The 27,096-nt window shown below is 45.0% G+C and overlaps 1 protein-coding gene across 2 annotated transcripts; it reads left to right on the top strand.

The window, feature by feature from the left end:
- Positions 1-26,865, top strand: FAM89A (family with sequence similarity 89 member A). 2 transcript variants are annotated; one of them, XM_075339524.1, is made up of 3 exons: positions 1-209; positions 3,988-4,267; positions 22,158-26,865. In XM_075339524.1, the coding sequence occupies exons 2-3, from the start codon at positions 4,019-4,021 to the stop codon at positions 22,419-22,421; spliced, it is 513 nt and encodes a 170-aa protein (XP_075195639.1). In that variant the 5' UTR covers positions 1-209; positions 3,988-4,018; the 3' UTR covers positions 22,422-26,865. The 2 variants fall into 2 exon arrangements, with proteins under 2 accessions (XP_075195639.1, XP_075195640.1); XM_075339525.1 differs by lacking the exon at positions 1-209 and adding an exon at positions 218-310.
- Positions 26,866-27,096: the final 231 nt, after the last annotated feature.

The raw sequence follows: 27,096 nt of genomic DNA, 5'->3' as shown, positions 1-27,096 counted from the left end.
CAACAGCTAACACCCCCTCCCGGCCGGCGGCCGCACAGAGGAGCACAGGCCGCCCTCCCCCATCACACAGCAGCTCTGCTCACACAGCCCGGGCGGGAGGACGGGACACGCCGCTGACAGCAGCCGGGGGGATGACAGCAGGGCCGGCACACACCGAGGACGAGGCGCCGCTGCAGTGAGGACCTGAGCACGCCGCAGCCGGAGGAGCAGTGAGTGGGGCGCCGTCCATTGTGTGCTCCTGATTTCTGGGCACCACAGGGGCAGAGCAGCGGGGCACACGGCTCCATGTCACATTACATGGGACCAGAAAGTGAGTGCAGGACCCAACCATGGCCATTGTGTGTGCTGTACCAGAGCCGCCAGGTCCGGTTATTGGGGCGCGGACAGACCCAGACACCTAAACCAACGGTGACCCCCAAACCGTTCCCTCTACAGCGGGGTCTCCGACATGTATCTCCGGGACATGCCCGCAGCCACGATCTATGGGAAGAAATCATAGAAGCCCCCCAGTGCGCCCCTCATAGAGGAATATTGTCCCCCCCCCTCCCCAGTGCCATTTTAAAAATAATACCCCTTAATAAGTAATATTGTCCTGAAGGACCCCCCATGAAAGTAATAATGGCCCTCACTGCCCCCATAACATAGAAAAATCCAGAGTGAACCCTAAAAATGATTAATGACCCAGGCGCCCCAATCCTGTGGATGACAAAACGGATGACATTGTGCTCTCCGAGCAGAACCGCCATCATCCACACATCGGGGTGCACAAGCCACAGGTTGGGGTCCTGGTCACCGGGGACATCAGGGACTGGTCATTGTAGGTGACATCAACAGAATGGCAGCAGAAATCTAGAAAACGAGCCCCCATTGTGATTGTACCTCAGACCCCTGTCCATTAGGTGAACTTTCCAGAAGGGCGGATGTCACAGATTCTGAACCCAATGGTTGCCCCCTCGGGCTTCCCGTGGGTCTGTAGTGCCCGGTGAGAGGCGATGCTAATGGTGTCTACATATCTGTGCCACTTTTCGGAGATGGCGGTTGAATTAGTGCCCACCTTAGCTAAATTGCAACCTTTTGCCCATATTGATGATCACCAACTTAGCTCCCATCACCCCACTTTGGCCGGAGGTGTCCTTGTGGGCTCATAAGTGTGTAGCATCTTCAGAAGTGGTGATATTCCCCAGATGTTGCGCTATCCCCTCCCCGGAGGTCAGCCTCCTCATACTATAACCTTACCAGACTCCTTAAAGGAGCAGTACGCTGTGCCTGGCTTTCCACTGAAGAATGACTTAATTTGCAGAGTTGTGACCCCGGCCGGCTGCGGAGCTCAGCAGGAATATTGCTGTGATCTGCTCGCTATGTCCCAGCGCTGGACAGATGCTCCATTCATTATTAATGTCTGTTCTATACGCTGCACAGTACCCTTGTGATGAGGCCAGCTCAGTGTGGTATATACATCGGTTGTATCCAGACACCAGAGACGTTACATAATGCACAGTGCGGTGACCGGCCATAGGTAATTATATGTCTGCCCGGCAGGCTGGTGCCGGGGACCGCGGGCTCCAAGGGCGATGGCAAAACTCCAGCCTGATGTCATGTACACAATGTACAGAGGCTATACAAGCCCAAGAGATGGGTAAAATGGCTGATCATCCACTGCAGCTTCACCGACAGAGTGGGCCACAGAGAGGATGACTATAGTGTGATGGCCCCCTCGTAATAGCCAGATCCAAGCTGCCTTGTAGACTAGCTCTGCTGACTTGTGGCTTGCCGAAAAGTAGCCGGTGTTTACCAGCTCTCCCAATCGTGTCATGTTGTTCTTGTTTCATATTCATAAATTGACAACTGGGCGTTACCAGTTCTAGGTGTGTCCAATCAGCACTCTGCAGGAACACATCTGACAAGGGAATGGGTAACACCCAGTTGTCATTTTAGTCATGATTTTTTTTAAGAGGAGTAGAAGTGGAACGACACACTGATCCAAAATAATTTTATGGGGAATACAGGTATTTTCATTAAAGTCAAGAAAGGTAACCGGTTGTGTTTAAAGGGGGTGACCAGAAAAAACAAGGGTGGGTGATAACTTTCTGATTGTGGAGATCTCACCATGGGGACCCGGAGCGATTGAAAGAACAGGGTCAGCATGGAGTGACCGTGCGCTCGCTCCACCACTGCTCCTATTCAGAGGTGGTGGTCACTGCACAACACCTTCACTACAAAAAATGTCAGGGAGAACGGTCCTCAGACAGGCGGCAGCTTCTACTTAGTAAGTGGCGGAGGTACATCATCTGAGCCGTCACCGCACAGGTGACGAGTGACCTCACACTACCTTAGTAGAAGGGGATTCTCTACCACGTGGCACCTATTCCAGGACAGCGGCCTCTATGGGGCAAGTGGGCAGAGATCGGTAATGTCACTTATCTTCCACAGTCTCCCAGGAGAAGCAAAGATCCATTTTGAGTTGGCGTCTGGCAGCTGCTTATCTCCTTAGTATAACACGCACATTCGCCCAGTGTTTATAGAGGGGGTTGGACGCTTGTTCTGGGCCAGCATTACGAATTGGAGCTCCATCCAAAACACATACGTTACAATGTTGGGAGCAGAAGCATCTGGTCCTCCTCCGCCTCACTGTAATGCATGAATATACCTAACCATGCTGTGCCCCATAGTGTCCGTATACCAGTGTGACCAGCTCCCCAGCATGTATAGTCTGACAATATGGCCCAGGAGTAATTGCATCTGGGCAGCATCCATGTGTAAATACATTGGAGGTGATCCAATGAAAATCTCTAATGAAGACCATATTAGGTTAGTAATGCTGTCAGATAACAGGAGCACCACTTACCTGTTGACTTCCCTGCTGCTCCCCACCCACCGGTCTTTGTTTGCAGGGCTGTAGCAGAGACGTCTTGTCTATAATACGTGACCTCTACAATCCAAGGCCTTTGCAGTGTTATTCCACCAGCCACAGCATCAGTCCTGAGGAAAGTGATTGGCTGCAGCAGTGACATCTTGTCTACAACGTGTGATCCCTGCAATCCCTGGCCTTGGCATTCTTATTTTGCCTACCTCAGCATCAGCCCTGAGGGAGTGATTGGCTGCAGCGGGGACATGTTATCTACAGTACGTGGCACCTGCAATCACTGGCCTTGGCATTTTTATTTTGCCTACCTCCACATCAGCCCTGAGGCAAGTGATTGTCTGCAGTGGGGACATCTTGACTACTGCACATGATCCCTGGCCTTGGCATTCGTATTTTTTCTACCTCAGCATCAGCCCTGAGAGAAGTGATTGGCTGCAGCGAGGACATCTCGTCTACAGCACGTAACCCCTGCGATCCATGGCTTCAGCATCAGCCCTGAGGGAAGTGATTGGCTGCAGCAGTCACATTTTTTTTATACAAGACATCCCCACTAAACCCCTGTACACAGACAGGTGGAGAGCAGAATAGAGACAGCACTGGTGGGGGACTCGCAGGGAAGTGAATTTGGCTGGAAACAAGGCGACCCCTCCAGGCTGGCTATAGAGATAAGAACACTCTTTTTGGCTCACTGTGGCCCTTAAAGTGGATGTTACCAGACTATGACCTATTGTTTAATTAGTGACCGGGCAATTTGTGTTTTTGCATTGTCGTTCGTTTCCTTGCCTTGTTCCAATAGCCATAACTTTTTATTTTTCTGTCGTCCTAGCTATAAGAGGACTTGTTTCTAGTGGGCTTGTTTCTAGTGGGCTTGTTTCTAGTGGGCTTGTCAGGAGTGGCATATTCTGACTGGTGTGAATCCCCTCATGCCGCTCGTCGTTGCAGGCGGTGTGTATATCACAGTTGTCAGTGGAACACTGAGCTGTTATTTCTGCAGCCGTGCTGAGCCCCCGGGGCATTAGCAGCTCCATGGTGCCTTCTTAGTTGCCCGGTAACACCAATGACCGGGATGTGGCAGAGCCGTCATTACAATGTTTCTAATAGATGTAACCTTTGTAATTCTTTAGGAGGAATATTTGGCTCCGATCCTGCTGAGTGATGAGTGGCTCGCACACAGTTGTGACTCCGCTGACCCCTTGCATGGAGGGGTTGCCTCCACTACCAAAGAGCCTCAGTGGTCTGCTAAACTCAAGTGGCGGGTCAGGCTGGCGAGACCTGGAGAGAGTCTACGCACAGAAGTCCCGCATCCAAGATGACTTAAGCCGTGGAGGGTCAAGTGGCAGCTCTCAAGCTCATCCAAAGCCGCCAAATTTAGATGCAGCGCTGGCTTTACTTAGGAAAGAAATGGTGAGTTAACCCTTTTTTTGTATACAGGAAACAAGTGTCCTCTGTAGAGTTGGTTCGAAGCGATTAAGACGACCCGGTTGATCTGTCACATCAGTAATCTGCGGAGCCCGTTGTGTATAATGTCTTCAGTGCATGTACCAAGTTGTCACAATTTCCCACAACCACCTTCTGTTATCAGTATATAGAAGACACGCTATCAGATATACTCTGCAGCAGGTTTGGTGTCGCCTGTATCGCTGACATATTGTAACAATATCCAGATCATGTAATGTATTCACACGATCTACTGTAAGATATGTCATGTAGTTTTTATCAAGAAACAAATATGTCTTGCCTGGACATGTGAAATATTCACACTCCCAGAGCATACATTAGATGCGTCCATCATACTTGCCCACGGTCCCAGATTTCCCGGTACTTGAGAGAGGGCAGGGTTCATGCAAACCCTACCCAAAAGTGGGTGTTGCAAGGCTGACGGCAGATGTTCAATAGAAGGTGGGTGGCAGGACTTCCCCAGAAATGTTCGAAACTATGATACATATAGTGCTATACACCCAATGAAAGCCAAAAAGTTGTTTTGACTTCCATAGTGTTCGTAGTCTGCTGCACCAATCTACAGAGGGGCATCCCGCTAAAAGATATAGTTATACATAGCGCATGGCATGTACATTTTTTTTTTTTTTTTTTTTTTATGGAAGCTTAATGTATACTATACTATGCCATACTTTCAGATATGAAACCTTCCAACATACAATGCAAGCACAGCGTGAATAGATCCGAAGTTCACATTGCGCTCTGGAGATCCATTCCTCCATATACCTTTTTATGACCTAAAGGAGTAGTCCAAGGCCAAAGAAATGTTATTTAAATCACTATATATTTACTGACATAGTCTAAACTTATTACTAATCTGTTTGCATTACAAGATTCCCTACTATTTCCTATCTACACTATCTAACTGCTATTGTATTTTTTTTTTTTGAGAATCCCAGTGCATGCTGGGATACTCAAACGAAGAGTCATTAGGTGGCAGAGGCTGCGGTCAGTGACACAGCCTCTGTCCCCTCCCTGAAAAGAAGCGTCATCAGTGATGTTTTTCTGAGGCTGGGCTAGTCCCTGCTCGGTCCCAGCACACTGTGCAATGTGCACAATGACAGTATGCTCTGTTTTCAGCTGAGATCAATAATAACGAGCCTGCAACAGAGAGCCTACTGTAAGTGCATATTGTCAGGTTACCTGATGTGCTTAGACCAGCAGCACTGCCCCCGCAATTGTCTTCACTGGTCTCTGCATGCTGGGTAGTCTGACAGTGTGCTCTGCTGGCTCTTTATCACCACATTTCACAGTGCACATCACTCAATGACTAGCCCAGCCCCTCAAACAAGTGTCACTGATGACTCCTCGTTTCAGGCTTCCTTCATACATCCATGTCTCTGGTATGTGTGACGTCCGTTTTCACACGTACCAGAGACACTAACACACCTACATAGACCCATTAAAATCAATGGGTCTGCCCACACGTCTCTGTGTGCTTCACAAGGAACGTATGTCCGTGTGGAGCACATGCCTGTCCGTGCAATCCACACGGCAACATGTCCGTTTTTCTCCGGCAGCACGGGAGTCACACGGACCACACACTATTGTGATCCATGTGATCTATACCGGAGAAAACACGTGTCACATAAAAATAAAGAATTTTTATACCTGCCTGCCTGTGTCTCTGCTGTTACTTCCGGGCCCGCTCATTGCATATTCACTGCAGTGATCGTGGAGCAGGAAGTAACACCAGCATCGGAGAGAGGAGTGTTGGGGACAGGTAAGTATACAAGTTCATGCTGTCCATGTGCTATCCAGATGTCACAGTTATAGCACAGGGACAGCACACGGAACACACAAGCACACATATACGCACCTACACCATGTGTGTGTTTTACGCGGACATGTGAAAGAGACCTCAGGGAGGGAACGGAGACTTGGGCAGTGCTTCTTCTTTTGTGTGAACTGGAATTCTCAAATAAAGTGTCGTCACACAGCAAGTAAGTTAAAAAAATAGTGTTACATGGTGTAGTTAGGGAAGGATAGGGAATTTTTAAGGCAAGCATATTAGAAATGAGTTTATATTGCAGCACTAAATTTATAGGGATTTAGATGAAAATTTCTTTGGCCTTCGGACCAACTTTTAACACCCATTTACACTCGGACATAGTCATTAAAGTTTACCAACTCCCAGTTTTGGCTACAAATACTGATGTAAAAAAACTCACCAAATACTCAATGTATGCAAGTGACCTGAGATGCTAAAGGGTGTCTACTGCAGAATCATTAACATTTTTCCCAATGCCTTTCCCACACCTTCACTAGCAGTTACCTGACATTTACATGTGTGAATACAATGTGCTATGTAGCAATTAAATCATCATACATTAGCGATTTATTACACAATTCTTGTGAAATGTATCTAATTGTCTGCCATTGTGTACAGATCATATTGTTGATCGCATTTACCCTGGGCAAATATCTGGAGCAAGTTTTCCTAGGGACGTTCATTTCCTGGTATTCAGCCTGTCTACGTAGACTGCCAAAAACCTTACAATGGGTCAAATCGCTCGCTTGTCACGTGAATTGATATTTAAGCTTGAGTTTAAAAGATCATTGTCCTCGGCAGCACATCGTCCTGAGTAAATAGGACCTCTCCTGCCGAGAGCATACCCACAACAATCGCGCCACCACCAGTGAGATATATATATATATATATATATATATATATATATATATATATATATATATATATATGAGCCCAGATCCCACTGTGTAACATAAAAAAGACATTTATTATACTCACCTGGGGGGGCGGTTCAGTCCGATTTGGTGTCGCTGCTCTTCGGTCCAGCGCCTCCCTTTCTTCCTTCTTCGCAGGCCCGTGTGGATGACGCGTCATACGTCATCCACACTAGCTGGCATTGCGGTCCTGCACAGATGCACTTTGATCTACCCTGCTGAGGGCAGACGAAAGTATTGTAGTGCGCATGCATGAGTGGTCTTTGACCTTTCCTCGCGCTTGCGCATTTCAATACTTTGATTTGCCCTCAGCAGGGCAGATCAAAGTGTACCTGCGGAGGACTGCAATGTCGGCCTGTGTGGATGACGTAGGACACGTCATGCACACGGGCCTGCGAAGATGGAGGACGGTTATCACCGCAGAGAGAAGGCGCCGATCCAGAGAGGAGCGACTCCCACCGGACCGCCCCTTAGGTGATTATAAGTGTTTTTTATATTATACAGAGCGGCCTGGATTCTTATATACAGTATTCTAGAATGCTGTATATTAACTCACTGGTGGTGGCTGCAGCTTATTGTCACCAAATCTAGTGACAGGTTCCCTTTTAACAATTATTCCATGCACATGAAAGTGCGGTCGACCTACCTATACAGGATATTTAATGGCAGCGATAAACTGTGTAAATGCAGCGTTACACAACTATCTACTCCTATAAATGGGCCTTTAGGAAACTGTTCAGTGGTAACTCGGACCACCTCTTCTAGCGCCAAACAAGTTTAAGCCTTAGGCCTAAGCCACACGGCGAGAACAACGGTGCAAGTGGAGTGCGATAAAACATCGCATTCCACTCGGACCAATTCTAGCCTGTGTGTCAGCACACATGAGCAATTATTTTCTCAGCCCTAATCGGACCGAGAAAACAATCGCAGCATGCTGCGACTGTAATGCGAGAATCTTTCCCTCGCACCCATTCAAGTGTATGGGGCGAGAGAATTGCACTGCACTCGCGGTACACCGGTGTACCGCGAGTGCAGAGCGAGAATCGCAATAGCCGGCTACAGAGGAGAGAGGGAGATAAATCCCTCCCTCCCCTCCTCAGTGCCGGCCTGCACCCTGCAGCTGTGGGACACTGGCATGACACTCGGCTCTGTTAACTGCCAGCGTGAGCCGATTGTCATGCGAGGGGATCGCAGTAATCCCCGTGTGGCCCCGGCCTTAGCCTGACGAATGATGCGATCACATTTCCACCCTGAGGAACACAAATGAATCTCACAAGAATGAGGACAGGCTCTGTACATACCCTAAGCATGGGCGCTTATGTTGTCGACCAAATTAAGTAAATTTTGCTAAACGGCCGCACAATATACTGCTATTTTATGCAAATTGGGGCAAAACACTAGTTTTGCCTGTGACTAGTGAACAGTGGTCGGAGCGCTGCATCAGATTGTAGCTGTCTGAGGAGGCGTTTTATTGTGTTTGTGTGGGCCGCCAAGTATAAATGTTTCTTTTTGTTCTTTGTGTGTAATCCTCATTCTTCTACTTCTGTGCCTTTTGCTTTTCCGATCATCCTCCGAGTATAATAATTTAGCAGGATAAAGGTCTTAGCCTGAAGTAGGTCCTATGAGGCCTAGCCCCTTGTATTAAGGATCACGAGGACATATGAATCATTAAATTGAAGGTAGCTCTATTGTTTGCTGACTGCTGTCAGCCCAGGGCCCCGGGACTTAGGTAGAGTAAGAAGATTGAGAAAGAGGATCTGCTATTTTTATACTTGGGCGCTCATGATGACATTAAGAGCATATGTGCCAGGTCTTTAACTGCTCAGTATACCAAAGTGCCACCCTCATAATTGGCAGATAAGAATGACGCATTAATTACACATGGCTCATTAAAATCCCAATACTTAATTAAGAGCACGACTAACAATCTGGCTATATTCTTGTATTATACTGTAAAATCTGATACAAGGTAGGCATTCATCAGGACAGTCATTGTACAGTTTTATAGCGGCACAGTGTTAAAACATGAGGGTATCAGGGCGGTGAAGGACCCCCCTGGCATCCTGTGTAGGTATTTCATTGAGAGAAGTTGCACGGTTTTTCCCCGGAGTTTCTGCCTAGATCCATTGTGAGAGTTAGTGAGCCACTTTCAGTAAAACTATAGGATATCCGTAGAATACATGACCTAATTGTTTTACCATTCAGCTGGATAAATAGTAGGATATGGCTGCTGTTGACAGTTTTTTCATACTCTTTAGTATATTATTTTGAGTTCAAGCCACATTACCGAAAGATGGATTTATTATTCTTGTATACATTTTTTTTTTTTTTATTAATTGGATGTAATTCTAAAAAATGTGCAATCACTTGCACTATACTCTATACATTAGGATTCTTAAAGTATTCTTCCATACTCCTCCATACTAATGCGTGGTCTTCTGAGTATGTGAGTGGCAATTACAATCAACATTTTCTTTTTCTCACTAATTTAGCAATCTGCACTTTATAATCTTTCTTCCCATCATGTACCAGAAAGAGGGGGAGCCAGCACTGCTTGAGAATGGCACGCAAACAATTAAAAGTGTACATTCACAAATTATTCCAACTGTTCTATAATGCAAAATGAGATTTTTAGCAAACAATTAATCAATTTTTTGAGCCACCTCTGCCACGTCATGGCAAATCTCAATAGGGGGGTCCTACTCTATGGAATATTTCCATTGTGCCATTCGGCCTCCTAAATTCATTAAAAGCAGAACCATATTGAACACATATACCTGTAACATTTGAGAACCGCTTCCATGTTTGCAAGGAGAGGCAACCGCGAATAAAGGAAGTCCAGGTCCCAGTATGTGCAGCGAACGCCACACACAATATCAGAACTGGCCCTCACAGTGCCAGACCAGGGTCCATGAATAAAGGCGGAATAGGCCCAAGTAAATGGTGCTTAATTAACAAAGCCTGTGGACAAGGGGGAGGTGGTTGAGTGTGAACAGCCACCAATATTTAATTTTGATAGAAACCGAAGGAATTTGCAAACCAAACCAGGCGTGCGCGGCATGGTGGGGGTCAGCCATCTCTCCTTGCAAACATGGAAGCAGTTTCTGAAATGTTACAGGTAAATGTCTTGCTGCAATATGGTTCCGCCTGAACCTAAGATGCTGAATCCAGGCATACCTGTTGTAGAAAGATCCGATATTTGGTTGCAGAAATATCTTTAATCAAAGTTGCTGAAATTCACTGCACTTTGATGTGTGCAACAGGAGCAGGCCTTTGTGGTTCAGTCCTCGCTGTAAAGTCCTCCTCCAGCTTCCTTTATGATGTGTCCCCTTTTCTTTATTTGACTATTGCGCTGCCATTGCTGTTGTTGGCGGGATGTGCGCATTGACACAGTGATTCTGTCTTCATTAAAATGGCGGCGGAGTCCGCACATGCGCAAACCGGTATCTCCAGCGCCATTTTATCGAAATCACTGCAGTGAAGACCATGAGAGGCACCATGTGCGGACTCTGGCACCAATTTAATGAAACAGAATCATTGTGACAATGCGCATGCAAGGCAAACAGCAATGGCGGCGTGATATTCAAATAAAAAAAGGGGGCACATCATAAAGGAAGCTGGAGGAGGACATTACAGCGAGGACCCAATAAACAAAGGCCCGCCTCCTTTGCGCCTGTCAAAGTGCAGTGAGGTTCTGCAACTTTGATAAAAAGATATTTCTGCAACCAAGCATTGGATCTTTCTACAACAGCTATGCTTGGATTCAGCATCTTACTGCCAGTATGGCACTGCCTTTAGTTCATATCGCAAAATTCTGGTGGTTGGTTCTCTTTAAGAGGACAAATTAATTGAAGATAAGCACACATAGGAACCCCAACCCTAAATTTCCCAAGCCTCCTTTTTGTCTTTTATACCATAGGTTCACCCAGTTGGGTCTTTGAAATTACAAGTGTACAATTAATGTATAGTTTCAGTTCTGCGAGTACAGCACCAAAACACTTCTTGTAATGTAGTAACTATAAGAATTAGTAAACCTGCAGTTCCCGAATATATTGGGGCAGTTGATGTTCGATTTCACAAGCTGTGTGCAGGGTGAATGTCTTCTACACCTGGTCCCTCCCCGAGGTCAGTTCCAATAAAAGAACGTCTCTCTCCAAAGAAAATATTTTAACAGGCTGGCGTCCTCTAATGCAGTCATGTCGAACAGACATTAAAGTAGTGATATGACCTCTCACCCCCTGGCCGTGCCACTACAATACAACCTATTGGTATTGGACTTTTCTTCTGGAATGTTGGGGCTTATGTGAGTTTTTCAGATAAGGGGTTTTGTAGGACTAAAGCTCAAGGCCTCTTAGGATTTTCTGCTTTAGGCACTTTTGGGTTATTTCTGTTTTCAGGGTTATGTACAGGTCCTCACCTGCCAAATGACTATTAAGTTATTTTGAGATCTTGACTACTATACTCCTGGCGTAGAACTTCCACCAAGTAGCAAACAAATGCTGCTGGTCTGACCTAACTCCTCACCCCCTAACTTTGCTTCTTTTATAATTCTGCTTTTCCTTGTTTGGAGCCTGATTGCACTTTGTCTTCAGCATCAGAAGCAGTGGGGCAGTACAATAAATGGTGACAAAGCAGCATAGTAATGGATCTCTACTGGGAGGGACTTCTGTGGCTACTACCATTCAGTCATGCAGACATCTGTCCATCTTCAGTTTGTCATGTACATCCAATAGATGACTAGAGAGTTTTTAAATAACCAGGAGCTCAATGGCAGACAAAATAGTTCCACAGGTTTTAGCTGATAACCAGGAAAGGTTTATGCATATAGTGTCATTTTCAAGCAGATTCCGCCTGAAAAAGTGCTGCAAACGTGCCCCATAGAATTAACATAATGCACATCAATGTCAAAACGACATTGCTGTGCACATATTCCATTTTATCTCACTTATTTTAACCACTTCAAAGTATAGAGTATAACATGCTTGTGTTCTCCTGATGCCACTTCGCCTTAAAACTTGGCAGGTGTGCTGGCCTTGGTGTGAACATAACCTTTAGGCTTTTTGCTGAGTTTTTGGAGCGGAAACTCCCAAGTTGTTGAGAAGGAGTTGGAGAATTTCTGCTCCTAATATGCTTTGTAGATATGCTCTTTAGGAGATTTCCTTGGCATAGCCATCAAATGACATTAGTAAAGGTCCATGTCTAAATGATCTGCTGTTTAACGCTTTGGTACAGCGGAAGGGCGCCTTCATTATATGGAGCAACCTCAAGAGCTGAGCCCACTCCATACAACACAAGTAACTGTTCTAATGATGAGCAAGTTTCGAAATACTCAAATTCACGATACTTGTAACGAGTACTGTCTTAATACTCGTGTATGCATTCCGAATAGTGTGTGAATGCAAGTCAATAGGGAATACTCGCAATGTAACGAGTAACCCGAATGCCGCACTATTCATGCGAGTAGCAAACAGTGCGGCATTCGGGTTACTTGTTACATTCCGAGTATTCCCCATTGACTTGCATTGCACACACTATTTGGAATGCACACACGAGTATTAGGCAGTACTCGTTACAAGTATTGTGAATCTGAGTATTTCAAAACTTGCTCGTTTTTAAACTATTGTGTTACGCAGCTGCCACCCGAAAGTACCGTAACTGTTACTATCAGTCGTAACCACCACGCCACCGACCAAGTTGGGCATCAGAAGCGACTGGCCATCATTCCTCCTTCCCCCACAACATGATCATTGGTTTCTTAGGCCTAAGCCACACGGCGAGAAAATCGGTGCGAGTGGAGTGCGATAAAACATCGCATTCCCCTCGGACCAATTCTAGCCTGTGTCAGCGCACATGAGCGATTATTTTCTCAGCCCTAATCGGACTGAGAAAACAATCGCAGCATGCTGCGATTGTAATCCGAGACTTTCTCTCGCACCCATTCAAGTGAATGGGGCAAGAGAAAAATCGCACTGCACTCGCGGTACACCGGTGTACTGCTAGTGCAGTGCGAGAATGGCTATAGCCGGCTACGCAGGAGAGAGGCAGAGAAATCCCTCCCTCCCCTCCTGAGTGCCGGCCCGCCCCCCCGCAGCTGAGGTCTGCTCGCACGAACGGACCTCAGTTGCAAGGACATAAGCATGACACTCGGCTCTGCTGTACTGCCAGCACGAGCCGAGTCTCATGCAAGGGGATCGCAGTAGTCCCCGTGTGGCCCCAGCCTTACTGAAGCTCTCGTTGTCTGACATGCGTATAGCTCGGCTTCATATGGGAAGATTAATTCAACAGTACACTGCAATAGCGTAACAATTTCTTAGCATAGTTAATCAACCAATTGGAAATTCGGGTCCCCAAAAAAACCTCATTAAAAATGTAAAAAAAAAAAAAATATTAATACCGTAACAACAAAGTATCCAGTACAGCCAAAAAATACACGTTTTGTATCACGCACAATTCATTAAAGCTGTTACACTTCTGGCACAGAATTCTGGCATAAAAAGCTTTGAAAAGTTGCAAACTTTACGTCAGCAGATCTATATAAGGATATACATGTCAATAAATGGAAAATGCGTTGATAAGCAATGGAGGATGTATGAAGGACACTTGGAAAGTGCACAATGATGTATTTGGATATATTCATGCAGCAATACACCATTCTTGCATTTTTTTTTATTGCACCCCTGGAGTGGTGCTTTAAATCTAAGTGCCCTGCCTGCTGTATTATACTTCCCTTCCGGTGGCATCACCTTCTATCACCATCTGCACTGTCGGTGTCTGCGATTTGTGACATGCGGCACCGCCAGTGTTTCATGAAGGTCACAACTGAATACATCTCTATGGGAGCCTCGTTTAGGCCTGATTCTTGCGCTCTTAGAGATACATTGAGACCTTGTGATGTAATGTCTCGCTTCTGACTAGTCAGATGTTACAGGCACAAGATGGCGCCGTGGGACCGGAGCGGCGTCTGTAATAGGTGAAGCTGCCAGAAGGTGAGTATATGATCGAGGGCAGTTGACTTTCATTTAAAGCGCCACTCCAGCACTGAAAAAAGAAATGCTGGAGTGGTACTTTATGGAGTTGTTTGTCAAAATTGATTTTTCAGGAGACAGTTCTATCTTAATCTCTAGTATTTAATAGAGACCAAACCAAAATGGTCAGTATGTGAATTATTGATGTAATTGTCTGGTTAGATGTGGGTGAGGGTAAAAGCTTTTAAGATAAGTGGATGCCAGGATGAAACTGTTCTACAGGGAAAACATTTATGTTGGTGCTTGCAAAAGTATTAGTGGCTGTCATACATAGCATTTCTCTTTGTTACATTGTGCACATTCCAATAAGAACAAGGAAAGCCATGAACAGGCGTGCGAAACTTCATTAGTATGTGTAATAAGTAGCGTAAGGCCTAAAACACACGGCATTAAAATTGGAGCGAGTGGAATGCGATAAAACATTGCATTCCACTTAGACCAATATTAGCCTGTGTGTCAGCACCCATTAGCGATTATTTTCCCAGCCCTAATTGGACCGAGAAAACAATCGCAGCATGCTGTGACTGTAATGTGATCCTTTTTTCTCTCGCACCCATTCAAGTCTATGGGGCGAGAGAAAAATCGCACTACACTCCTGGTACACCGGTGTACTGCAAGTGCAGGGCGAGAATGGCAATAGCCGGCTACGGAGGAGAGAGGGAGATAAATCCCGCCTCAGAGCCGGCCCACCCCCCGCAGATGTGGGCAGATTGCATGATCGGACTTCAGTCGCAGTGACACTCACAAGACACTCTGCTCCCGCTATTCTGCCAGCGTGAGCCGAGTGAGCCGATGCGAGGATCACACTAGTGCCCCGTGTGGCCCCGACCTAACTCTGTGCCTCTCAGGAAGCTTGGCTGAGTGATGGGTCTCCAAGATGTATGGAACAAACCATAGATCCTCTGTGGATATATGCTTGTGAAAATCCTTCTGTGTTTTTGTAATCCCAGACAGACGTGATGATGAGATCAGGGCTCTGTGGGGATCATATCATCACTTTCAGGACTCCTTTTTCTTCTTTACGCTGAGGATTCCACCAAGAACAAAATCTACAAGCAGTTTGCATGTTCTCCCCATGTTTGCGTGGATTTCTTTTGGATTCTCTAGTTTCCTTCCACGTTGCAAAGACACACTGATAGGGAATTTTCAATTGTCAGCCCCAATAGATAGGATAGTTTTTATTTTTGGGTCATTGTCTTGTTGCAGAATAAATTTGGAGCCAATTTGATACCTCTTTGATGTTATTGTATGATGGATAAAAATCTATATTTCTCAGCATTGAGGATATCCTTAATGCTGACAAAATTCCCAAATCCATTGCTCAAATGCAGCCCCAAACTTGCAAGTAACTTCCACCAGGCTTAATTGTTGCCTGTATATTCTCATTATTGTACGTCCATCAGCGATCAAACACTGTGGACCGTGAACATAGTGGTCAGCCAAAGAAACTTAATTCATCAGAATAAGGCACATCGCCCTTCAGAAATTGGGCAAAAGAAAATGTCCAACAGTGCCAACTAGCAGCAAACAATAAGCCCACTTACACCCATCTACAAGTCAGAGAATTCCTGTCTAAGAGGTTGTCCACTACTTTTTTTATATTAATTAGCTATCCTCAGAATAGGTCATCATGACAGAGACTGGGAAAGAGACAGACAAGTAAAGACACTGGGAAAGGGGACAGAGACACGGGGAAAGGGACAAACAGACTGATACAAAGATAGACATCAAACACAGACAGAGACTGGGAGAGAGACAGTTACTATCCCGGGCAACGCCGGGTACTACAGCTAGTAGTTATAATAAAAGTACTGGACAACCCTTCTAATAGGTTTTTATGGTTTCCTTCGACATGGAAAAAAACAAATAACTTAAAGGAGTTGTCCGACATTAGCTTAACAAAAATTTTTGAGTTTATCTGTGCTGTATTGTCATATAAATCACCCCTACATTGTTATTTTTTGTTTTCTAACTTTTGTTCCTCTTGAATTATACCTTTATTCTCTGCAGCTTCTTGTTTACATTCAGCTCTAGCAAACTGACCACTTCCTGTGCAAAACCTCAGTCAGAGCTGGCACCGCCCACCCCAGTGTCCAGCCCCACCCCAGTGTCCAGCCGCACCCTCTGCCCACCCCCTGCACACATTCCCTGTCAGTATTCTTCCCCAGCACCTGACCTGGTATCACTACAGCATTGCAAATAACAGCCCCACATCGGACTCTGCACCGTACACGCACACACATGGCTCTGCACCGTACACGCACACACATGGCTCTGTACCGCACACGCACACACATGGCTCTGCACCGTACACGCACACACATGGCTCTGCACACGCACACACATGGCTCTGCACCGCACACGCACACACATGGCTCTGCACCGCACACGCACACACATGGCTCTGCACCGTACACGCACACACATGGCTCTGCACCGTACACGCACACATATGGCTCTGCACCGTACACGCACACATATGGCTCTGCACCGTACACGCACACATATGGCTCTGCACCGTACACGCACACACATGGCTCTGCACACGCACACATATGGCTCTGTACCGCACACGCACACACATGGCTCTGCACCGTACACGCACACACATGGCTCTGCACCGTACACGCACACACATGGCTCTGCACCGTACACGCACACACATGGCTCTGCACCGTACACTCACACACATGGCTCTGCACACGCACACACATGGCTCTGCACCGTACACATATGGCTCTGTACCGCACACGCACACACATGGCTCTGCACCGTACACACACACACATGGCTCTGCACCGTACACGCACACACATGGCTCTGCACCGTACACGCACACACATGGCTCTGCACCGTACACGCACACACATGGCTCTGCACCGTACACGCACACACATGGCTCTGCACCGTACACGCACACACATGGCTCTGCACACGCACACATATGGCTCTGTACCGCACACGCACACACATGGCTCTGCACCGTAAACGCACACATATGGCTCTGCACCGTACACGCACACATATGGCTCTGCACCGTACACGCACACAGATGGCTCTGCACCGTAAACGCACACACATGGCTCTGCACCGTACACGCACACACATGGCTCTGCACCGTACACATATGGCTCTGCACCGTAAACGCACACACATGGCTCTGCACCGTAAACACACACACATGGCTCTGCACCGTACACGCACACACATGGCTCTGCACACGCACACATATGGCTCTGTACCGCACACGCACACACATGGCTCTGCACCGTACACGCACACACATGGCTCTGCACCGTACACGCACACATGGCTCTGCACCGTACACGCACACACATGGCTCTGCACCGTACACGCACACACATGGCTCTGCACCGTACACGCACACACATGGCTCTGCACCGTACACGCACACACATGGCTCTGCACCGTACACGCACACACATGGCTCTGCACCGTACACGCACACACATGGCTCTGCACCGTACACGCGCACACACATGGCTCTGCACCGTACACGCACACATATGGCTCTGCACCGTACACGCACACATATGGCTCTGCACCGTACACGCACACACATGGCTCTGCACACGCACACACATGGCTCTGCACCGTACACATATGGCTCTGTACCGCACACGCACACATATGGCTCTGCACACGCACACACATGGCTCTGCACCGTAAACGCACACACATGGCTCTGCACCGTACACGCACACACATGGCTCTGCACCGTACACGCACACACATGGCTCTGCACCATACACATATGGCTCTGTACCGCACACGCACACATATGGCTCTGCACACGCACACACATGGCTCTGCACCGTAAACGCACACACATGGCTCTGCACCGTACACGCACACACATGGCTCTGCACCGTACACGCACACACATGGCTCTGCACCGTACACATATGGCTCTGTACCGCACACGCACACATATGGCTCTGCACCGTACACGCACACATATGGCTCTGCAACGTACACGCACACACATGGCTCTGTACCGCACACGCACACATATGGCTCTGCACCGTACACGCACACACATGGCTCTGCACCGTACACGCACACACATGGCTCTGCACACGCACACATATGGCTCTGCCAGCCCCCCCATCCCCATAGGGAACACATGTGGAGTACATACTCACCTGTCCTCGGTCCCCGCCGCTCCTGCACGTTCGTGCGCTGTCTGTGCTCTGTTCAGCACAGTAGTGACGTCACCGCTGTGCTGCAGATTGCACAGACAGCGGGAGGGACAGTGATGAGAAGCAGCGCTGCGCTGCTTCTCATCAGCACTTTCAAATGTACCGGCATCGGTGATCTGTGATGCCGGTACATTTGAATGTGCGATCCTGGGCAGGGGGCCCGGTGCTGGAGCTGACACCACGGCAGCTGCCGCCAGGCCCCGCCCCCAGGTCACGGACCCCCACAGCAGTGCAGGGGGAGGTTACTGGAGGTGCGGGGGAATGTGTGGGAGGGTGCAGGGAAGGGGGCGGTGACTCCTCGCACTGTAGACACCTAGCAGGGAGGTGACATGCTGCTCCACATTTGCATGTCAACATGGCCCTGCCCATGTAGACGTGCAAAGACCGGAAGCAGCAAAATCGCGGCAGGAGCGGTCACATGACCGCTCTGAGCCGGGGGAGAGGGGCTGACAGCAGGGCAGGTAAGTGGTCTCTATCTACTTACCTGCCCCAATGTAGCCCAATAGGGAAATAAAAAAAAAAAAGTCAAAGAAGCCGGATAACCCCTTTAACTATGCATGAAAACATAGGAATAAGGGTGCAGAAAAATGGCAGCAGGTGCTTTGGACTGAACTCAAAGTTTGAAATATTTGATAATTACAGAAAGCAGTTTGATTTTCAAAGGGCAGAAGAGTTTATCTAGACAATAGTGGTGGTTCCATGTAAGTGTGGGCTGCATTTTAGAAAATGTAGTTGGGGATTTGGTCAAGATTTATGGTGCCCTCAATGGTGAGAAATACTTACCCATCATACAATACCATCATGGAGGTGTCTGGCTCCAAATTATTTCAGCAGGTGGCCAACGACCCCAAACATACGTCAAATGTTTTTAAGAATTATCTTCAAACTAAAGAAAAACAAGGGGTCCTAGAACTAATGATATGGCTCCTACAGAGGCCTGATTTCAAAACTGTCAATAGTGTCTGGGAATACATGAAGAGACAAATATAAAGGTATCAACCACTGAGGACTCGAAGTTATTTTAAACAATTTTTTTATGAAGAGACAGAAGCATGCAAGCAAGATTTTATTTATTTATTTTTTTTTTTTGTTCGCTTTCTTTTCACTTAATTTTTTTTATCAATAAACAATGAAAGTTTTTAATATACTTTGCAGCATTTTGCACACTACTGTATTTATAATATATACAGTTTTTCTTTGTTACTTTTGTTTCATGACTTCTTATTGTTTTTTATTATTATTATTTAATCTTTCTATAGCGTCAACATATTCTGCAGCGCTTTACAATTCAGGAGGTTCATATACAAACAAGTTACAGTTATAGAAACTACAATAATTGGAGCAAAAAAAGACAACCCTGCTCATGAGAGCTTACAATCTACAATTCGTTGAGGTGGGGTGGGGGAAGAAGGTACAAATGCTTATTTACAATGACAATCCAGCCATCTCAAAGAAATGCGAGATAGATAAAGGCTGCTTGGACCAGTCAGCCAAAACTTAGAGATGCTTTCGGGTGCGGTGGAGTTTGATGGAGAGTTATGTTGAGAGAAGTCGTGAAGGAACTATGTGAATTGAATTCAATTAGGGAGTGTTATAGGCCTCCTTTAAAAAGATGTGTTTTTAGGGAGCGTCTGAAGCTGAGTAAGTTGTGAGTCGTCCTAGTTTCTTGGGGTAGAGCATTCCGAAGGATTGGTGCAGGTCGGGAGAAGTTTTGGATCCTGGAGTGGTAGGTTCGGATTAGTGTGGATGTTAGTGAAACGTCATTTGCAGAGCGTAGAGAAGCGTGATACAGAGATGAGGGTGAAGATGTAGGGTGGTGCTGCACTGTGGAGAGCTTTGTGGGTGAAAACAACCAATTTGAATGGGATCATGTGATTATATGGGGCAACAAGTGCAATGACTGGCACACAGTACAAGCATCCGAGTAATGATTAGCCAGATAGGTGACTAGGTGACCCTGGGTGCAGGGGGAGACCAATTTAATAGAGAATTACAGTAGTCAAGGCGGGAGTGGATCAGGGCCACAGTGATGGCTTTGTTTCCATGGTGAGAAAGGGGTGGTTTCTAGAGATATTCTTGAGGTGCAAGCGACAGGAGCGGGCAAGAGATTGTAGATATGTGAAGGAGAGATCGGTGTCAAGTATATCACCCAGACAGCGAGCTTGCTGCCTAGGAGTTATCATGGTACCACACATAGTGAGGGAGATGTCAGGTTTAGGGAGGTTAGAAGATTGAGGGAATGGAAGTAGTTCAGTTTTGGAAAGGTTAAGCTTCAGATAGAGAGCAGACGTGATGTTAGAAACTGCAGTCAGACAGTCACTGGTGTTCTGTAGTACAGCGGGGCTGAGGTCACAGGGGATGAGGTGTATAATTGTGCGGCATCAGCATAAAGATAGTACTGGAAGAAGAATTTACTGATGGTCTCTCCAATTGGGGCAATGTAGAGAGAGAAGAGAAGTAGGGCCAAGGACTGAACCCTGAGGGACCGAACAGTTAGAGGAAGAGGAGATGTGGAGCCAGCAAATGATACGCTGAATGAGCGGCCAGAAAGATAGGAAGAGAACCAGGAGAGTGCAGTGTACTTTGTTTCTACTGGACTCTCAACAACCAGGATGTGATATTTTTTAACTTTGAATTTTTTAGTTACTGTAAAATATTAAAAACTAAAGGGATCCTGACAGCCGATGCATGCTGCCCGAGCTACCAGCAGCATGTATCTGACGCTGACTACATGATTTCAGACATAGGTTTTCAACTGTGAAATGCTGCGCCGTTTCAGAGAAAAACGTATAAACCTAGCCATATGGGAGACTAGTCAGACAGGTGGTTCCCTCAGCGGCTTCTTCCCTCCCTTCTTCTCTCTGTGCGCTGTGTGGATCTTGCAGCATGTATCAGCTGTCAGGATCCGTTTAACTAAAAATGACCACCTTTGGCTCCTAAACTCATTAGCACATGAAGTCCATTATATTCTAGTATATCAGATATGCAGTAACCAATTTCATTTCCAAGATGTACTTAAGCAACAAATGGAGTGCAGCCTGTAGTGATGCCTGCCTTACAGATCGATAGGCACTGGTTCATATATTCAGTAATCTCATAAGTCCGCTCTAACAGCAGCTAGACCCCACTGGAGGGGGCTATTTTATACTATGTACAGTACTATTTTATACTATGCCGTAATCTTCCCCTATTGGTGACTGCAGTCAGAAAACATCTAATCATTTTTTTTTTCTGATGCACAAACCTATGGTTAAACATCTCTTCTTCTAGCTGATGACTTTACCAGTTTTTACCAATATGCAGTCACAAATTTCCATATCTAGCAGGAGGAAGAAAACTCCAGTTCATGGTTGATAATTGTGCCACAACCTCCAGGCTATGACGGATTAGCAACCACAATAGATCCAGCATGCCTCTTTATAACTTTGGCTCCTCTATGGGCTTTCAGTATGCTGGAGGCCCAGGTCAGCAATGAGCTGATGTTGAGCTCACTACATTGGCATCAATTTCTTGTATAAATGGTAGTAAATCTGGAGGGCTGTGGCCAGACCCATTCCAGTTAAGTCCCACTTACTTTCTTTGGAAAAGTGGTGGGGCCAACATAAAACTAAAAATTTAGCGTTACTGTGGGTTGTGCAGAAATCTACAGCTATCGAAAGCCAAAAAAAGTATTTGAATAAATCCCAGTACGTGTAAGTTGTATATAAATTCACAAATGCTTATGACGAAGACCAGTAGTGATCGCACAACCTCCAGAAACTGTGATATATGAACAATACAATATTGCGTGTGCCCCACAGATAATGACTGGATCGTGTGCCTCATGCTGTGCAGTTTCTAAGTTGCTTTCTTTTCTATTCTCAGGTCGGGCTAAGACAACTTGACATGTCCCTCCTGTGTCAGCTCTACTCGCTGTATGAATCCATCCAGGAATATAAAGGTGCTTGCCAGGCTGCCTCCAGTGCAGACTGCACATACGCCATGGAAAATGGATTTTTTGATGAAGAAGAAGAGTATTATCAAGAAGCCGGTGCCCTCCATAAAGGTGTCAGGGAGGACTCGGAAGGAAACCTCACTCTCTCAGTACCTCCTATTTCTAATGATGACTGGATACTGGAGAATATCTAATTTGCCATATGTCGGGAAGGCGACTCCTGAATATTTTGTAATCCTGCTTTCCAGGAGTTTTTTATTCTCCTGGATGAAAGCCATTTCTTATCATTGTAAGCATTTTTTTGCCATGTTTATAAGGACTGTATTGTTCCTGATCACCATTATTGGTAATGGGGAACATCGTCCAAGTGCCTTTAACATCCAGAAGCACTTATGAGAGGAAAGAATTTTTATAATCCGTATACAATGAGTTGCGCTGGAGACTCTTGGACATTAATAATACAGGCTTCCATCATCTGCCTTAAATCATTCATAGAGCAATGGCTTATATTATCAGTTTTTAGTAAGTGTGAAGGAGAAGCTCCGGCATTTCTTAGAATGGGACGGTGAGCTCATCTCTGAAGGTGCCTCGGACAGGCTAAAAGGAATTACAAATATCGATAATTGATCGGATTAGGTTAGTTTAAAGTTGTCATAGGATACACATAAAGGATTGAGTGCGTAAAATATCTAGTATACAATAACCTCAGTTCGTGGCCTTAATCCGTGTTGATGAGAATGCAACCTGAGACATAAATGCACCAGAGTTTTTGGTTATGGGATCCAAAGATGTTCATATACATTAATGTCCTACTAAAGCCACCCAGATGGGGGTAGTTTAATCAGTATTTCATATTTATAAGATCAGACATGTTAAATATTTCCGCTCCATCTGTGGTCATTGACTATTTTGGCTTACATATACTGTTTCATAATCCTGATCAAAATGGCTTTATAGAGGACGAGTTTGATCTTCTGACGTGTTCTCATAGAAAGTTGTATTCCCCATAAGATAAATACTCTGGACCATCTTCCCTGATACCTGTGTCGGGCAGTTCCCCCTTTACACCTCCCAGAAATTGTGGGTGTGGCCTCGCACGGGCTGACTGTCCAATCAGTGGCAGACTTTAGAACACACCCTTTTAACAAAGAAATGGCAATACTAAATTGACAATTTATTCGTACATTTCTAGGAGGAATAACTGAAGGATAGCAGGGGAAAAACAATGCACAATGGATACAAAGACAATATGAATGGGGTGCTACTAATCTGTGCACAGAATTTAGTATACAAATAAATAGAAACAAAAAAAGCGCAGCACAAAAATAATATATTGCACACCAACTAATAAAATAAATGAGAAAAAAATATATAAAACAATGAAAAATAAACAAAAAGCAGACATTGGTATGACTATAATGATCCAAGGATAACCCCAGCATCAGGCAACATTGATAGTATGGTTACAGCCTCCAGATTACAAAACACTATGGTTTGGTTTAATTAATATCCCAAACCAGAATGAAGCTATAGAAATCAATATATTATTAAAATAATTTTTATTTCAAATATCAAAATTTAATACATACAATAATAAAATTTCCAAAAGGAGTTCCACTTAAATACAACAAGGGACATGAGGGGTTAATGAGGAATATATATTAATTATACATATACATGGATTTTAATAGATTGTTTAATAATACATATCCCTGGTGAGTGATCAGTCTGTTCTATAAATATAATTAAATATGCATATAGTTAGTATATATATAGATACGCATAAATATCTCTGGTTAAATTCATTTCAACCACGTGAACCATTAATTCAAACAATTAATAAATAGCCATATAATAAGGTGTGTAAAATAAATAATAAACTTCACTACTTATAAAGTGCTTATTTTTGTATAATTATTCACCAAATTCTATGAAACAAGTGCTTATAATTTATTTAATATGGTTCACATTGCTGAAGTTTCCCCAGAGATACTCAGGCTCCACAATTCCCTGTAGTCACTCATCATGCATATATTCAAACAGACTAGAAACCTATAGTGTTTAGATCACCCAAGGTTGACAGCTTTATTGCTACTTAAGTGCAAAGTGCAGGATACACGCTACTTCCTGATATAAGTGACGGACCAGCCGTATTCACCATGAACACATGGAAGGCATAAAAACCTGCACAGTACTTACTTAAATCCCTCCACGTCCCGTCACCCCAACATGTTTCGCCTTTTCTTCTTCGGGGGGCGTGTGTCTTTAGAACACACCCTTTTAACAAAGAAATGGCAATACTAAATTGACAATTTATTCGTACATTTCTAGGAGGAATAACTGAAGGATAGCAGGGGAAAAACAATGCACAATGGATACAAAGACAATATGAATGGGGTGCTACTAATCTGTGCACAGAATTTAGTATACAAATAAATAGAAACAAAAAAAGCGCAGCACAAAAATAATATATTGCACACCAACTAATAAAATAAATGAGAAAAAAATATATAAAACAATGAAAAATAAACAAAAAGCAGACATTGGTATGACTATAATGATCCAAGGATAACCCCAGCACCAGGCAACATTGATAGTATGGTTACAGCCTCCAGATTAACCTGGGTGGGGTTGAAGACCATTGAATTTTCAAAAATAAATATATATATTTAGATATATAGATATAGCACTTGAAAGAAAAAGGGTGATCAGCCCTAGAGGATTAAAAAAAAATAAGGGCCTACTGGTGAAGTGCAGAAGTCAGACAGAGGAACATAGATGAAATGCCTGGTGATGCAAAGTCCCCAGGCATTTCACTACTGCAACATCAAGAGTGTGGTGTCAACTGTTATTGATTTTCAAGTCAGTCCTATCCCCTATATATTTCACGCCACACTGAACAGACCACCCCTGAAGATGCAGCAGTGAAACGCGTGGGACTTTGCACCACCAGGCATTTCACCTATGTTCCGCTGACCTTGTAGCTGTACTTTGCAATTTATTGGTAGGTCCTTATTCTTGTGTCTTCTTGAGTTCATCACCCTTCTTTTCTTCTTTATTATATATTTTTATATCTTTGAAAATTCAATTGTACTCAATCACCTATAGGCTGATCTTGGGGATATGGCCACAATATCAATGTTGCTTACTGTCATCTCTGGATCATATCTATATCCCGTTATGTTTTTTCCACATTGCAGCTTCAGTTGTAATTAAATGTAGCTTTTATTTTGATATATATAAAAAAAAAATATGTATGTCATTATTTGATGTGCACTTTATTTTGTTTTTTTTTTCTGTGCAGCTGTCTTCTTATTTTTTTTTTTTTTAACAAACAGAGGTATGGGGATGGCACTTGCACAGAAGAGAGATTGTTCCAGTATTAGTGTTTTATGGGGAATTACACATTTTTAACTAAACCGGACATGTCCTGAGAGGTGAGAGATCCTCTCTGCATATGGATGTTTTCACTACCAAAAACTGCCCGTGTAATTTATGTCTATGAATTATCAGCAACCAAAAATGTTAATAGTTGTGCAGTTTGTTCTGATTTGTCAGATTACAATCTTGTTCCTAGTGACCTGTCGCTCCTACGTGTCTTTGACTGTTGGTTGCTTTTGGCCGCAGAATGGCGTTCATCACTGTTATGCTATAATTCATATCTATATATAGGAGGAATTCACTTGTGATTTTACCTGAAAATATTTATCGCTGGATCTTGAAAAATGTATTTTTAACTACAAAGTTTAGAGAGTCATTCTAAAGCAGAACACCGTGTTGTCTGCATCCTCGACATTATTTGGGTGCGTATCCCGGAAATGTCCCATTTAATTGCCTTTTGAAGTGAACTATTCCGCTTACATACGTATAACAGGGTCTATTCACAGCACATCTGAAATTGTATTTTGTGTAGTTTTGTTCCAGTGGCTCATTCTGTCACGTGTTTTATGCATCACGACACTCCGACCTACACTCATTACACTGCGGCGTAGACAGCGAGCAGACGCATATCTGAGAACTGTCATCCAATCAGATCACTTAGTTTAACACACTCTGAACAGTGATCACTGGCATCTAATTGGCGGCTCCATCCTTTCTCTGCTCGCGTACATTTAAAGGGAACCTGTCACCAGTTTTTCGGCCTATAAGCTGCGGCCACCACCAGTGGGCTCTTATATACAGCATTCTATGCTGTATATAAGAGCCCAGGCCGCTGGGTAGAATGTAAAAAAACACTTTATAATACTCACCTAACAGTCGCGCTGCGGTGAATTTTAGTCAAATGGGCGTCTCCGTTGTCCGGTGCTGGCGCCTCCTCTTTCGGTCATCTTCGTCGTCCTTCTGAAGCCTGTGTGCATGACGCATCCTACGTCATACACACTCGCTGGTCCCGCGCATGTGCACTGCAATACTATGATCTGCCCTCAGAGCAGTTCAAAGTACACCTACGCAGGAGCTCAATGCCGGTGAGTGTGTATGACGTAGGACACGTCATGCACCCTGGCTACAGAGGAAGGATGACAAAGATGGCTGAAAGAGCCGGCACTGGACAAAGTAGACGCCCATCTGACTCAAATCCTTCGCAGCGTAACCATTACGTGAGAATTATAAAGTGTTTTTTTATGTTCCACACAGCGGCCTGGGCTCTTATATACAGCATTCTAGCATACTGTATATATAAGAGCCCACTGGTGGTGGCCACAGCTTATAGGTCGAAAAACTGGTGACAGGTTCCCTTGAAACCTGAATAAAGCCCAACTCTTCCCTTACCTTTTAGTTTATTCTCTTGTGCATTTTTTTTTAATCTGTTGAGTTTAAACAGTGTTTATTGTTCTGTTGTTTGACACTTTGTCCCGTATGCTGCTTGTG

The sequence above is a fragment of the Anomaloglossus baeobatrachus genome, chromosome 3, assembly GCF_048569485.1.
Source record: "Anomaloglossus baeobatrachus isolate aAnoBae1 chromosome 3, aAnoBae1.hap1, whole genome shotgun sequence".
NCBI lineage: Eukaryota > Metazoa > Chordata > Amphibia > Anura > Aromobatidae > Anomaloglossus > Anomaloglossus baeobatrachus.
This window is presented reverse-complemented; position numbering and strand designations above follow the sequence as displayed.

Coding starts and splice junctions, on each gene's coding strand:
- FAM89A (XM_075339524.1), top strand. CDS start 4,019: ATGAGTGGCTCGCACACAGTTGTGACTCCGCTGACCCCTTGCATGGAG. Junction 4,268..22,157: donor CTTTACTTAGGAAAGAAATG/GTGAGTTAACCC, acceptor TTCTATTCTCAG/GTCGGGCTAAGACAACTTGA.